This window comes from Buteo buteo, chromosome Z (assembly GCF_964188355.1).
Source record: "Buteo buteo chromosome Z, bButBut1.hap1.1, whole genome shotgun sequence".
Lineage (NCBI taxonomy): Eukaryota > Metazoa > Chordata > Aves > Accipitriformes > Accipitridae > Buteo > Buteo buteo.
Genome location: NC_134204.1, coordinates 38,324,617 through 38,340,564, shown reverse-complemented (window position 1 = coordinate 38,340,564; position 15,948 = coordinate 38,324,617). Strand labels below are relative to the sequence as shown.

General features: G+C 38.8%; 1 protein-coding gene across 1 annotated transcript in view; it reads left to right on the top strand.

Annotated features, from left to right (window-relative positions):
- The window catches only part of SLC24A2 (solute carrier family 24 member 2), a 111,000-nt gene extending 100,482 nt beyond the window's left edge, over positions 1 to 10,518 (top strand). The window contains exons 7-9 of the mRNA XM_075019677.1: positions 6,149 to 6,238; positions 6,681 to 6,847; positions 8,919 to 10,518. Coding sequence (XP_074875778.1) covers positions 6,149 to 6,238; positions 6,681 to 6,847; positions 8,919 to 9,168 — 507 coding nt within the window. The 3' untranslated portion in view covers positions 9,169 to 10,518. The remainder of the gene's footprint in view (positions 1 to 6,148; positions 6,239 to 6,680; positions 6,848 to 8,918) is intronic.
- Positions 10,519 to 15,948: the final 5,430 nt, after the last annotated feature.

Below are 15,948 nucleotides of genomic sequence, written 5' to 3'. Positions count from 1 at the left end.
ACCTTTGTCTTCTACTTGTCATCTTTTAATTTTCATACTAGAACAAGATCCATAAGTCCATCCATGTGCAAAATACTTGCTAGTTTTGTCGCAAACACAGCTTGAAGTAATGTAAGACTGATTATTAATACAAATGACTTTTTGTGACAAGTTATCAGGTCTTATCACTTTTATATTCACATATACAAATAGACCTGACTGGGGAGGTTCATGGAAAGTAAAAGGAAAAAAGTCAAGAGCTGAAAAAATCCTTTTTAAATCTCTTTTCCTTTCTGGATCAAAAATAGATTTAAAACTGCTGCAAGAGGGGAATGCACAGCTTATAAGGTTATAAATCAACACCCTGAATTCTTTTTTCCTCCTCACACACACTGAAAAACTGCAATTCAGTGCAAGAAACAAGCTAAAATAGACCTCTGATTTGTTTTTAGATAAACGTTTCTCAAAGGATATAAACTGACATTTTCCCTTCCAATCTTTAAGCTTTCTTTCTTGATGTTTTCAAACAACTCTGGTAAACATGTTTTGTTTGATAACACAGAGAACATACTACATGAATTTCAAGATTGTTTATTTCTTTATTTATGCCCTCCTTTTATCATTCAGAATCATCCCTGTAATTTTTTTTCATAGTTTGGCCCCAAATAAGAAAGTACTGCTAAGAAATAAGTATGTGCATTATTTTGAATTTTGAAAATCTGGAGTTAACATCAATAGACATTTAGCCTTATCCAATATTCTGTACTGTACAAATGAGAACAGTTGTTATAATAATGGTTTTGGAAAGCAAATATCTCAAGAAGTTGTGTGCAGCTGTGTGATGGGTGTGATTATTAACACTAGTATTACTCATAACAGAACTAGCATGCTGACATCCTACAGCTAAAATACCCTGCCGTAACACAAAATATAAGCACAGTTGTATACACCAGATATGTCAATGGGCAACAGAGTTTTTAAATTTCATTCACTGAAAGGAGTAGTTTTTTATACAGAAGTAAAAGAAATATAGTTTTTTATTACATGTAGTAATAACAGAAGAGGTAATGGGCTGTATCAGTATGACAAGCTGCTTGCTTTGAACATTACTGTCAAAGAATTAACCAGATGGTTGCATAAACTGTCTAACTTTTCAAGGACACTTCATTGGTGTGTTGGACTCTCAAATATTTTCACTTATGCCCGGGTGCCATCCCTGCTGTTCCCTTCCTAACAACAACAAAACCCAATATCACAGCTCAGCATGTGCATCAGAAAATAACTTTCCATGAAATCCATGAGGCAAAAGTTAAAACAAACCTAAAATAACACTTAAGTAGATTTTGTAGGTAGGCCTACCCTCAGGGGCTTGATTGCCAGTGTGGTAATTTTAGTCAGGAAACCAAATTCTGCATCAGGATGCTCAGATTAGCATGTGGATATATAAAATGAACACTTGTGTGCTATATACTGATTTGAGAGACCATATGGAGCCTTTGACATCCTCTGTGGGTGTCCACTTATCAAAAAATGAGTTCTCCTTTCCTCCTAGAGTCTCTTTTCTACAGTATATTTTATCTCCACATAATGGAGATGGTTTGACTGCATTTACTTGTACTATACCACGCTATATTTAGCTCCATGAGACCCAGAAGCTCTAGAAAAATTATTTCTTATACAAGGTCTCTGGTTATAAAGTTAGCAAAATCCTTGCTGCTTTATTACACTCTGGTGTACAGATATGCAGATTTTTATATACTTAGAGTAGGTTATGCATTATTTCAGCTAACTCTCAGCTGTTTCAGTAGCTGACATGTTTTAATGTGTGTTTAGTGCCTTAATAATACCTGCTCACATTAAGCCAGTATATATTAAAATCCTTACCATAACATCAATAATGTTGCTGGCAGTACACCAGAGGTAGGTGTGCCCTTGGGGAATTTTGTACCTGACTTTTTGTTTAATAACAGGTATTTTTCCTGTACTGATAGCTTATTTCCCCAGTGGCTCTGTAAAGGCCACAAACCTAACTGTCCACCTCCTGCAGTAAGGGATATTGACAGATTGAAAGGAAAATGACATGACCAAGGTGGCCCAGTGGGTCAGTGGCAGACATTGAACAACATCTCTCTTGTTATAGCCATACTGCACTGTCCATCCCTTTGTCTCATAGGCCAGAAAAATGGCTACTGGGGCTCCAGTCCTGCTGTCACTGCACCCATATGGGGCAGTTCATTGTATCTCTGCAAATTCCCATTACCAATGAAGAGGTACAACTTACATGAACTCTTGTTGCCATACAGAGATGCACTGTTACCAAGGGGACAAGGACAAGATGTTCCTGCACAGATCCAGTTACAGGAGGAGGTTCTGAGTAATCAGATTTAAGCACTGTCAAGTATGAAAGGAAAACCAAAGCTTGCAATGCAGATAAATTTATGGATGAGACAAACACATGATTCATTCAGGTTAAAGGTAAAGTAAAGATGTTGACAATAATACTGGCTAAAATTAGGACAATTACTTTGCAAATTACTAAGCACTCACTATCTTTCAGGATCAGGCTCTTAGAAGAAAAATCTTCGTACTTGGATTATTCTTGCTACTCAAACTCCCGTTTTTCAGACGCTGGCATGAAATCAATGCAGAAATGTACAAAGAAAAATGTCCTTAAGATTGCTAATAGGAACAGTACCAATACAACCAACCTACAGTGAAACTACAAAATTCCTTCTCTTTTGTTAACAGAAAATTGTATATGAACTGAATGAGCCATGACTTTTCTCATTTGTCTGTTACCATGACCACAACAGAACCAATTGGTAATAAATGGGGTTCTCTGTCTTTACAAGGCAACCATCACAACAGCTACAAGAAAAGGTGGACGGAAGTATTGCTGTCTGCCATCTCTGACTAATTCTTCTAGGAAAATGCTTGGAATTGGCAGCTCCCTAGATTTCCAATAGCTAGGGAGCTGCAATGAGATCAATCTCTAAAAAATGTTGTCGTTAATTACAAAATAAGCATGATTATTATTATACTCTGGAAATAAAATCCATCATCTGAAAAAGAATCAGCACTCTCATTACTGCTTTTTTAAAAATTTCATCTATATGCAAATTACATAGCAGCATCTATGGAGTCCATTCTTGATTTCATCACCTGTAATATGTACAAGCTTTAAATTTTGCCCTTTTGGAGTTTAAATGTTCCCCCTTTTAAGATAGGTCATTAAACTGTTCCGCCTATTAAAGTACTCTTAGTCTTGAACTGCTGCTTATCAGTTAATTTTACTGGGAGAGGATTGGCTAAGACAGGCTAGGAATACACATGCTGCAAAGTTACTGACTTGTAATTCTTAGCCATCCAAATTCTGTGGGTGTCTGACTCAGATAGGCAATGTCTCCTTGTTTTGCAAGAACCATTTGGTATATATAATCACACTGACAGAGAACTATTACTGGCCAGTACAGCTCTTGCTGTATTAGTTTTGTATAAGACAATGTATGCTTCTATCGTGAGTGTTGTACAGTGATTATTCAAATTGCATTGCTATGAGGTGCTCTGTGTAGAATTTGTGACCAGCTGCAACTAGCTTATGACTTCATCACTCATTCACCATATGTGTTGCCAGAAAATCCCAGTATTTACAGGAAGACAAAAAATCTTGACAGTTGAGAGAGTTGGCTACTAAGAATGGTGAAAAAGAAGTGCTAGCTATTAAGTTTAAAAAAAAAGGAAATTGCTGTTTAGATTCATTTATCCCTCCCAGACTCCATTCTGTTCCCACTGGTGTCAGATCACTATTTTAACAGCCATCTTTGTGTTCCTTTCAAATCGTGTTCCTATTCAGACTAAGGTCTTCCATACCCCAATGCATGTAAAGTTCTGGTTTTAAAAGTCCATCTGAGTAGGTTTAAATATTGGAAGCTCATCAGATTTTCTGATTTGACAAAAATTTAGAACTCTGTTTTGAAAAACTAACTGCTCTATAAAGAATTAGGCAGTTAAAAAGCAGATCAACCAAAGTACCCTGGACAGTTCTAGAAACAGTGCTTGTGACAGTAATGGAATTTCTGTGAAAAAGGATGTTTCCAGGTGCCATTGTGGCTATTTACGCCTGTATTTAAACATAATGCCTTTAAAACACCTACTGGAATGATTTTCTAACTCCAACAGAAGTTATTTATGTATGAGGGGGTTCGGGAGTGTTGTTAAATCTGTACCATCTTTAATATGTGTTCCTATGTATATTCAATTGTGGAATTGTACAGGTTGCGTTAGTCAATGTTTATGAGCTCAGTTTTCAGGAGGGCCTTTAGCATTATGCAGAGTGCCCACAGAGAGTGAGTAAGTGTTCTGTAGCACAGCCTACAGCTGCACCTGCTGCTAGAGCAGATATGGACCTTTGAAATTGTCGCATCTTGTAGATGAGTGTGCACAACTGCCATTGCTGACTTTACCTTTTCCCTATCAGTAATGACCTGATCTCATTCCACTTACATGTAATCAGCAGAAAGTCTACACAACTTCAATGAGCTGCAGACCAGCCTCGCTCTTTTCTGGTTCAGCTGACAAAAGACAGTGTCATCCCCACATGACCAGCTCTAATGGCTAGCCCAATTCACTAAGCACCTCTTAGTCCACAGCTACCCATGCTGATCAGTTCCTAAACGTGAGGCTATCCCATATAAATGCCTCTTGTGTCTGTTATACAAGAAAAGCTGGCTGTGCAGCTCCATAAACTCCCTAAAAAAGAGGTCTTTGTTATGGCTTGAGCAAGCTGAATTGGCAAAATCCAAATAGTATTTTCTCTCCAAAAGTCATGTTCAGGGAAAGCCCTGCAGTCCTGTATGCTCCCACAACACCTAGGAATGACCCACAGGCTAATGAGTCTTCTGGTGCAGCAGGGTCATGTCCTGCAGTAGAGAGGGGTACAGGCAAGGTGCACTGCCCAAAAATCTTGGAGGACCCTGCAGAGCAAAAAGTGGAAGTGGATTTAGGGAGTATTTAACAGGAAAAGGTAGTCCTGGAACAAGTATTCAAAGTGGTATAACTTCCACAAGCAGTCCTACTGGTTATTCATGAAAAATTGTAGGACTCTGCTAGTGGCATGTCAGAAGTCATCTGGGGTGAGGATCTGTGTTCAGAAGGTCGATGCCCATAAAGATTGTGGTTTCATTCAAGACTGGTAGCATTCATTCACAGTACAAATTTCATTTTAAACACTAATTTGATTTAGACAGGTATTGCCTGGTACAGTACTGCAGTCATGTTTCCGTCCTTTAGTAGTTAACTTGATCTCTTTTTGTTACATAGATCTAGCTAGCCAATAGGAAATATGGATGATGCAGAAGACTGGAAAGAACAGAAACCAAAATAAATAAGTAATCTGTAAATAACCCATTCATTGGCTGCAAGAATGCTTTCTATTCCAAGTTTGACATTAGTAACGGAGACACTAAAAATGAAAATGAAGTTACTTTGGTGTTATATGGATTTTTTAACTCATTGAAGGGCCTTGAAGTGTGTTTTACATGTTTTTATAACAAACTTCTCTACAAAACAAAGCATGGCAAATATGTGCTTAGTGTATCTTCTGTTCTAATTCAGAAAGTGGTTTTTTTCCAATGAAAAGTAAATGCCCTAATAAATTTTAAATGTGTATTTTTTTAGCTCTGTCACATGGCAGCCCTTGTTATGCTGACTGTGAAAGGGTGTTGCGCAAAGTTATTGATGTTTGAATGAAAGGTATGGGAACCTGTTTTAGCAATTTGAAAACATTCTTTCTGAATAAGCATGAAGTTATTAATAAATTTAGAAGTCAAACCAACATTCAGCTAAACACATATCCAAACTGTGGCATAACAGAATATGATACAAATGACAACCCCAAACTTGCCATTCATCATACAATTTGTTAGGAGGTGTTATTTTACAACTGAAGCGGTCGGAAGAATGAGGCATAGGGAAGTATATAGCAGTGTAGGGAGTCAGCTTCTTACCATTCTTGACATTTTTTTTGATCACCTAATGATGATCAGAATAGTTGGTCAGAACAGGTGATCAGAAAAAAGGAAAGGCCACTGTCATTTTGAGAAGCAAATAAGAGTACAGCATGTCAGCCTTCAACATAGGTGTAAACTGTTTCTATCTGTTTCTGTTTCAGAGCTCAAGAAAATTTTTTCCTATCACATTTTTTGGCTCTATCAGCTGGATTGCATTTTTTTCTTACTTAATGGTCTGGTGGGCACATCAGGTAAGGAGGTGATACTGGTACAAAATACAAGCCCTGCATTGTGTTTTGCACTGTGAGAGATCATTTAGTATCAGAGTCCATCTTCTATATCATGCTGAGTAGTGCTTTATTTTAGGAGCTGCAACCATGGATGAAGTAAATCACTACTCAGTAAATGGAAAGTAGTTCAGAGAGCTGTGGTTGTCCTGACCACAGGACTTCATCATTCTGGTAACATTAGAGCCATCAGCAAATGCTTGTCAATACCTACTGGTTCTATTTGACAATCTTATCTTTCTCCTGAAACTTGTGGAAATCTGTGAAAATGAGTAATTCTCCAATCTTGCCTGTATCCTCCAAGCTAGTCGGCAAGCTCCAGGATAATATTCCTGGTTAAACAGGTTTACAGCAGAAAGCATTTCTTCACTGCAGGACATTTTTTTCTTTTTTTTTCTGCTTTTAGGTTGGAGAGACCATTGGTATTAGTGAAGAAATCATGGGATTGACTATTCTAGCTGCTGGCACATCCATTCCTGACCTTATTACCAGTGTTATTGTAGCACGCAAAGGTCTGGGGGACATGGCTGTATCCAGTTCTGTTGGAAGCAACATATTTGACATCACAGTGGGGTAAGTCCTACAGCAAGAAAATTGTGTCTATTTTAACAAGTCTTTTGTTCTTAGCATGTTGCCGTGGTTTTGCCAAGGTGCTGTCTACAACAATTTTCTGCCATTCGTGCTTAAAATGGAGAGTGATGCAAATATGCAATGGATGTTACTGTTTCAAGTGCTCAGAAGTTTATAGATATTTGCATGACAGAACTGTTACAAATTTGTTGCCTAATTCTCTGATATATTGCAGAGCTGCCTAGGCAACTGAATTGCACTTTAAAAAGTATGCAAGAGCATTGTTCCAAGAAAGAATTTCTGAAGCTTTTTTTCATTTTGTCAGGTTGCTGTTGTTTGCTTATGTCACCACTCATTGTGGTTATACTAGAGCTTTCTTTATAAATGATGATCAGGAACAATTCATTGCCTCTGCTGTATTCAGCATGTTACCTGTAATAAAACCAGAATGTCATTGTTTTGTGTAGCTCATTTAGGCTGTTCTTGATATGTGATTTTCTAATATACCTGGCAAGTCCCAAATTACAAACCAATTCTTTATTAACACAAAGGACCCTTTGTATAGTTCTGACAATGTGAAGCAACATAAGATGGTGCAGAAATGTGCTATTTACACTTTACTGCTTCACAGCAACTGTAGGGTAATGATGTGTGGCATGTGGTTGGAAATCAAATTCCTTTTTTACCTTTTGAGACCAAGCTATATCAGGTCCAGAAATGTTGTAATCTATGTCTCAGTGTTTCAAAAATGTGCAGGAAATGTACAGACAAACTCTGTCTTTATACCCCCATTCCCATCTTCAGCACAGGATAAAGGCACAGAGAATCATGTCCATACTCTCAGTTTCTCCATCCTTGATTGTTTCTTGCTGTCACATAAGCAGAAGAACAGGTCTAGTCATAGTTGTAGACCTGGACAGCCTAGTCATAGAATAGATCATGGTTTTCACTGCTGAAAATATACCAGCAAATGCACAGATACAAAAAAAAATCCTGAAGTTAGAGTGGATAGTAAATGGCTTTTTTACTCCATCTGTTAGCTAGTGGCAGTACCTTTGGACAGAGCAGAAAAACTGGGCCACTTTTTTCTATTAGTCCAGAAGCATGAAGTGTTTGAAATAACATTTATAAGCAGCAGATCTGCAAAACACATGAAAATATTATTCCCTAACATGTGCTTCAACTTAGAGCACATAGGGTGCATTACAAAACTTTTCCCTTTTGAAGTGCTTTCTTACTTTTCTTAAAATCTTTAGTCTTCCTGCCAATGGAAATGTTGTCCTCTACCAGTCTGCTAGACCTGGTATATTTACAACAGAAATGGCACAGTGGAGCTATAGGCTGGTGTAGTTAGTACTGAGGCTGTAATAACTTATTCTCTCTTGAGCTGCTTATTCGAAGTTTGAATGTTGTAAGCTTCTGACAACTCTCTTCATGCTTTCTAAGCCTGCTAAGCTCCAATCAGTGGCTTAAATATTTATTTCAGCTTGACAACTTCCAGAGGGATGTTGCCTCATTCTGTGGCATTGGAGATGAGAAATGTAATGACAGCAAATACAGAAACAGAAATTAAACTGGAGTTCAGTTGAAGTTCACATTTTAACACAGGTTTATACAGTAAACGTGGATGAAGACTTTTAAGGGCCAAATTTTGGGAGCAGTGCCTTGCAGAGTGCTGGTTCTTCATGGCAAGGACATGTCTATGCAACCCACCCTCCTGTCATGCAGACTCTTGGAAGTAGATTCTTCCACAGGTGGTCTGAAATCCAGAAACAAAAGAAAGGGGTCTTCCTGCTCACAGACAGGATGCCTGGTGATTTGTCAGCCAAGGGAAATATAATTCACCAATGTAACTGGTAGAAGAGCGGGGAGCCTAAATCCCATGTGCTCTCCCCAAGAACCATGAGCAAGCTGACAAATTAGATTTATGTACATATTAGAAGAGTTGAAACTCTTCCTGCCTCACTTTATGCAGAAAGCTTCTGATTGTATTTTGAAGTGCCTCCAGAAACTTTCTAGTGTCCCTTTCTGCACCTCTGCAATTTTTCCAATTTATTTTTCTGTTTCTCAACAGCCTTCCTCTTCCGTGGCTCCTGTATGCTGTGATTAACAGCTTTGCCCCGGTGACAGTCAGCAGCAATGGTCTGTTTTGTGCGATTGTCCTCCTCTTCATCATGCTGCTCTTTGTCATCCTCTCCATCGCTTTCTGCAAGTGGAGGATGAATAAAATCCTGGGCTTTCTCATGTTTGGGCTTTATTTTGTGTTCCTGATTGTCAGCGTCCTCCTGGAGGACAAAGTGATCCAATGTCCTGTCTCCATCTAGTGGAAAGTGCTTTTTCTCAAGAAAAAAAAAAAAAAATTAAAAAAATACATCTATCAAAATGAAACAGTGAAAAACCGCAATGGAAAGCTTCTATGAGAATAACATATGGATTTGTAAATTTCCTCTCCCTCAATTTTAAAAGAGAGAAAGAAAGAAAAGGATACAAAGGGTGGATCCCAGAGATGAAGAATGACCGCTGCTGGACAGCTCCGTCACACCTGAGGGGCTGAGTCCAGCTGCACTGAGGTTTTCTTTGTCTGCTGCAGGACATCCTTGTTGCTCAGTACTGGAGATGCTGCGCACGCATGGAAATGGTGAAAGCTGCTGCTTCTCTTATGCCTATGGTACATATCCGCAAACTTCTTGTTCTCTGTAGTAGTATACACAGACACACAGCATGCTCAGCTCTTAAAGCTCTCATTTTCTAAGGGGAATGTTAATATTAACTTTGTGGAGGCACCACCCCCCACACATCCTGGTATGGGATTTTTCTGATAATCTGCTGAAACTCCTGAGTGGAAAGCATTCACCGAGCACACGAATCACAGACAGGGAGGAGCTTGCTCGTCTCTTCATATAAGTGGATTTATATGATGTGATTTCAGCAAAGCCAGGGACTTCATCAGTGTTTTGATCCTCTACATCACAGGACTGTAAAGGCAATCAGCAGGACATTAATGGTGGTTTATTACATCTTGCAAAACTCGTCAGATTCCAGAAACTCTGGCTCTGGCACTGAAGGGGCCACACTGCCTGGCCATCCTGTAACTGTGCAGATTTTCATTGAATTCACATGCAAAGACCAAAATGGGGATACTCTTTCTTCTCTAACAGCAATGCAGCATGCAGAGAGATTATACAACTACTATGTGAACACACCATTTTTTCTAATGCAGCAATACCAACGACAGTACCAATGGCTTTCAGACGCTGTTATCATTATGAGTTTGCCTTTTCATGCCAGAAGAAAAAGGCTAATTTGCTTATGCATAGTATTTCATACAGAAAATAGAAGTAGTTGTAAAGTGGCAGCCTAATTGCTGAGGTGGGTATCTTTCACTGTTACTTGGAGTGTAAGGACCTTCACAGCTACATATAGCCATTGCTGGAAGAGATCCCCAGCTGATGTACAAAGCCGGGGCAGTTCATATTTGCTCTTACAAATCTTGAAACTAGGTAGGAGAAACTAACAATTTAAATGTAGTGGAGCTGCAGGAAACCTACCTGAAAGTTTTTCAGTGTTGCTGGAAGTGTGAATGTCTAAAGAAGCCCAGGAAGGAGTGAAAATGCAATGTTCTTTTACTGAAATCCTGAGGGAAGGAGAAGGTCCAAACCTAGAACAAAAAAATAAGGAGGGAGAAAGCAATGAAGTTTTCATCTTTCCTGTAGTTTGGATGATCAAAAAAAAAAAATAATGAGAGGACTGGAATGGGTGTTAAGAAATTATTACAGATAATCGTCGTTTGTTTGCTCAAGTCTTTTGTGCAGTTAGAATTCATGAAATTTCAGTGCATTTCTGTGACCTGTTTCAGCATTGTTTTGTATTCGTATTGTGCTCACAATGGCAATACCATGCTCACAGCTGTGTAACAGAAGGCTCAGCACATTTTGTCTTGTCCATTTTTCTGTGTTCCATGCTGTTTGCTTCTCACTCATCCCCTTTGTCCTTTACTGTTTTCCTGTTATATGTGTTTGTATGTAACAGTACCTGGTTAGAGAGTAAGGACTTGACAGAAAACAATGGTAGAGAAAACAGTAAAAAACACATATTAAAAATTGCTAAAATGTTAATACTATGTGATGTCATGAAGAAAAAAGTGAGATAATCATGAACAAAAGCAAAAAACCTGTGAGTTACAATGTCTACTACTCATGTCTTGTTCTAAGGTATTAAGTCCTAGCTACATTCAGAATCAGTATTTGATCTTAACCATACATTTGCAACATCTCTTGCTTCTTAGTGCTTTTTGATGTGAGCTTCTCTCGTTGTGAGCAAAAATTTGCCTACGTATTTAAGATCCTTCATTGCTCCAGAATCCTTACCTGTCTTAACGATAGTGCTGCCCACCTCTTAACATTTGTTTCAACGGGTGTACACAATGGAAAGATAGGTATATACATACCTACAGTGCCCTCTACTGACAAGAACAGCAATCTTGCAAAAGGAAATTTATAACCCAAATTCTGAGCTCAAATGAAACAGATGTCCCAAATTACAGAGCTGACTCCAGAGTATAATCTGTCCCAGAGGAGTCACTAAATACTTTTATTTCTGATGACTAACTCAAAACAAGCGATCCTTTCCCAGTTGAGCAGAATAAGACAGAGTGATCTAAATGAGCGTGTGCAGGATCATGATAGGTCTGCATATATGGGCACTTAGGATATAGAAAGATGCCCAGATTCACTGGTCTGACATTTCAAATCAAGAAACCAAGGAAGGGCAAGAGTCTGATCCCTGTTCAGTACATTAGTCCTTTTTCTTTTTCTTTTTTCTTTTTAATGACTTCATGGCCAGCATGGCATAACTCCCACACTGGAAAGGAAAAAGCCCTGCCTGACCTTGAGAGCTTTAGGAGCACTCTGGTGCATTCTGCAAAGTGAGGGTAGCAGCAGCAGAGACTACTGCCCCACTGAGGGCAGGTAGGGGGAAAAGAGTAACTGATTGAATGCCGTAGACACGAGGAATATTTCAGTCCAAAGCTGGCATGAACAGCTTGAATGAAGAATTTTTTGTGTAGGGCTAAGCGCTGGTATCCTGTAATGGCATTTGTATACTGTCTTAAAATATATCTGATTCATTTCATCCCTGTGTCTGCTTGCCCTTATCAACCTATTTATCTTGGAAGGTATTAAAAGTAAGTTTTTCCCCTCAGGAGTGAGACACCTCACAGCTCCCACTGCCTTGTGTCTGCTGGGCAGATCATTATTCAAATGGCTGAATAACTGTGCAGTCAGTGGCAGCTCAGCTCCAGAGGTAACAGAGATTTCAGTTGTGGGGTGCTTTCTGTGGAGGATGGCTGTGAAAGCTGGTTATACTTATCAAAGCAGCTTTCTACATAAGTGCTGGGGTAAACTGTTTCAGGATATTTGCACGCTGATGTGCTCTTTGATTATAATCAGCATATATAGATACATAACCAGATATACATAACAACAGCTGTGCTGGTAGAGAAAAGAGAGGAATGGGATAGAGGGAGAAGTATGGCCCCTTATCCCATGCGGGAGGAGTTTGAAAAATCTTAAACTGGAGTGCTGAGGGAACAGCCAAGAGCTGCTTCAACCCAGTGACTGGATGGCCATAAGCCGTCCAGGCTCAACACTGCCAAAAATGCATACCACTTGTTAGGACACTCCTATTTTACAATGACAGCAAATTTCACATCATAAAGTGTTTCTCATTGTTCATAAATGTTTCAGTGTGGGATCCATGAACATTTCTCAATGCCGTACACCTAGAAGTCAAAACTAGATTTCTATTTTCTTCAGTCAAAATTCTAAATGATTTCACTAGGGATCTGAGCCCACAATGCCTGAATTCTACAGTGAGTTAATCCACGCTGAAACCTCTTCCACTTGCCTGTATGCCTGTGCTCATTCATTCAATTGATGCTGCTGTCTACATAATCCTTATGAAGCATAAATGAATAATTAATACAGAAATGGGTGTTACGATCAAGATCCTGTTCTAGCTTAGTGTTTTCAGGACAACACCAGGCTGGCAACACAGTAAGTAAGATAAGAATGCAACTTCAGATTAAATAGCCAACTCTCTGTGGCACCATCACACCTGAACAGAACCCACGTTGGACATGATTTTTGGAAGGGATTTCCAGTAGCATGTGAGTAGGATCATGGGTCAGGTTGTAACCTGTTTTAAAGATTTTCTGCACTAACTTCATTGGAATTAAAGAATTGAGTGGGCCCCATCAGTACAAGATACCATTGGACTCCTACAAGTATTTGCTGTTTTCCAGTTTAAAAAAAACAACAAAAAAAAGCTGGCTTCCCTCTGCAGGAACCACCATAGTTGAATCTGTAGGGTAAATGCTATAAAAGTGTGATAAAAAGCGTGACATGAGGATGATCTCCTCAAGAACTACACACAGACATGGAAAAATCTTTCAGCAAAGCTCTGTGTATTTTAAATGAACTATTTTACTGAAAGCTAGTGCTTTCTTGTAGTGCAGACAGGTTCTCTGTGTCCGTATGCCTCTGCTTATTTATTCAGTTGATGTGGCTGTCTGCATAATCTTCATGAAGCATAAAGCACAGTGGATGACAAAAAAACTTATCTAGATGTCATTTGATGTTTGTAATGGCAATGAACCTACCATATAATTTCCACACATGCTACTCTGAAGTAGTTTATGGTCACTGTCACTCATGGTACTGTTGTGTGTGGATATGAAAGTCCACAAAGCTGTAGGTTAAACATGTGGTTAATCCAAGTACTGTAAAAAATAGATGCTTAGAAATATTCTTAATGTTTAGGTGTTTTTTAAGGGATTATTTCTCTGGTTGTCTTTTACTTCATTACATATTTTGCAAAAAAGGGGATATACAATGTTTTTTAATTATTATTCTTTCAGCAGTAATTCCTTAAAATAGCATCTTGTGGTCCATGTAACTTATGTTCTGAGTCAAATATGAGTCTGTATCAGATAGATTTATTTAACTTATAATATAGAAATAATCCCTTCTCTAACAACTGGCCCACTGAAATCCAGAAGATTTCTGCCATTAACTTGGGCAAGATACAGATTTTTATCTTAGGATCCCGTATTGCATAAATGCACTTGCATAACAAACATAATTGTCCTGGGAGCTATGTACAAAGACAAAAATTGCATTCACTTGTATTCTTGGAAACTATTTTACCTCTTGTAAATAGCAATGACACAACTAACTGAGAAAGAGGCATAGTTAGTTCCTTTGAGCAGGTGATTCTTGTTTTCCTGCTATTCCTGGAAAGTTTGATGCAAAAACTTGCAGCTGGAAACATATCTGCAGAAAGTGATTTTGAGATTAGCAAATGGGGATAGTTTGCACTCAACAGTGTGGAGAAGAGTCCTGCTCCAGTCCTCCAACAGATGTGGGTTTCACTCCTGGTTGATGTTAAAATGATCCTTCTTGAATCTGTTGCCATCAGTTACAGGAATATCAGTATTGAGTTATCTGTCATTTCCATTGGGACTGGGGAGAGTATCTTCCAGACTGAAGTTATGCAATTCAGTGCACCCATCTGATACAGAGTCATACGTGGATCACAGCCCCGTAGTCCAGACAAGTCATTCTGTAGATCTGCTGTGTGTTGCTAGTTGTCAGTGTATGGCATCGCCATTGCAGGACTTGTCTGTCTGGATGGGTGCAGCTAGTTTGCGCGTTCCCCTGCCCATGCTCCTGCCTGGCTGGATGTAAGCCATGTCTTCTCCAGAAGCCATGTAATTGCATTAGTGTGGCACTGAGCCCATGCTCCCAGCCAGCCAGACACAGGTCAGCCCCAGCCTAGAAGCCATGTAACCACTTGGAGCATGGGTAGACCAGACACACAACTGGCCATATTGTTCCTACATGAGCCATAAGTGGCCCAGGAAAAGATTGAGTAAGAAATAGTGTAATTTGAGATTGGTAAATGAACTGTACATTCATGTAGATTTATTGTAAATTCACTGCTCATCAAACACAAAAACAATCCAAACAATGAAATTTATATGCGTTTGTAAAGATCTTGCACTTTACTATTTTTTTTACTTTTATTTTATGTCACATAGTTGTCTTAATGCAAAAAGAAGCCATAAAAACCCAGAAGACTAGTATGGGGTTTCTAAATAAGGGGATCGTTAATTTTAAAGTAAAGAATCCATTACACGTCTCTGTTTAAGGTATAATGTAAAATACTGTCAAATAAATGTACAGTAAAGCAGGATCTGGTTTTGCCTTAGTAAGCTGTAAGTAAGTCAGGGAGAGTTTGCTCATACTCTTGAGCTTCCCTGTGAGACTGTACAAAATGCTGCACACTGCCTTTGCAGTAGGGCCTCAATCCTGCCATCCTTGTTCACCCCAGAAGAAGGAATACAATGCTTGCAGAGTCGGGCCCAGTGAAGCAGTTAAATCATCCTGTTACTCTAATGCTTTCTCCCACTGAGATCACAGTAAAGGAAGCTCCTCATATTTTAGTAAGTTTATAAGAGATGAGTTACCTCTGTCACATCTGTTTTACAAAAGTGTTAAAGTTTTCAGGGTCAGGCTACCCAATAGACACCAACCATTTCTTTCAATCCCCCGTCAAAATTAAGTAATGCCAAAGGGATTTTTGCTTGGGTTTGTGTTCATTTCCATTATCAAGATCTCTGTTAACACAGTTATAATTTTGCAATCCTGACTCTGGGGAGTTGACTCACATGAATAGAAATTATTTCTGTCACTTAAGATGGCAAGATCAGGCCACTGTATTGTCATTTGAAACTAATAGTAGCATGTTAGAACTGACAATCAGATGCTATTTTTGTAATAAAGCTTTTTTAGCTTGTTTGTTTCACTTCGTAGTTTTCATATTCTTTCATCTCTCATTTTCAACTTATGTAAGAAAAATCTGAAGAAGTCCCCCATCATACTCATTTCAAACTTAAAAACAAGTACATTGCCATGGAAGCCAGTCCAGGCAACCCCCTGAAAATTCCAGTTTTTCTCATGTGTTTATGTGTATGGATCATTATTCACTAGATGAAACTCTTCTATCTCTGAATCAGTATATTCTCTGTGAATATAAGTTTGTAT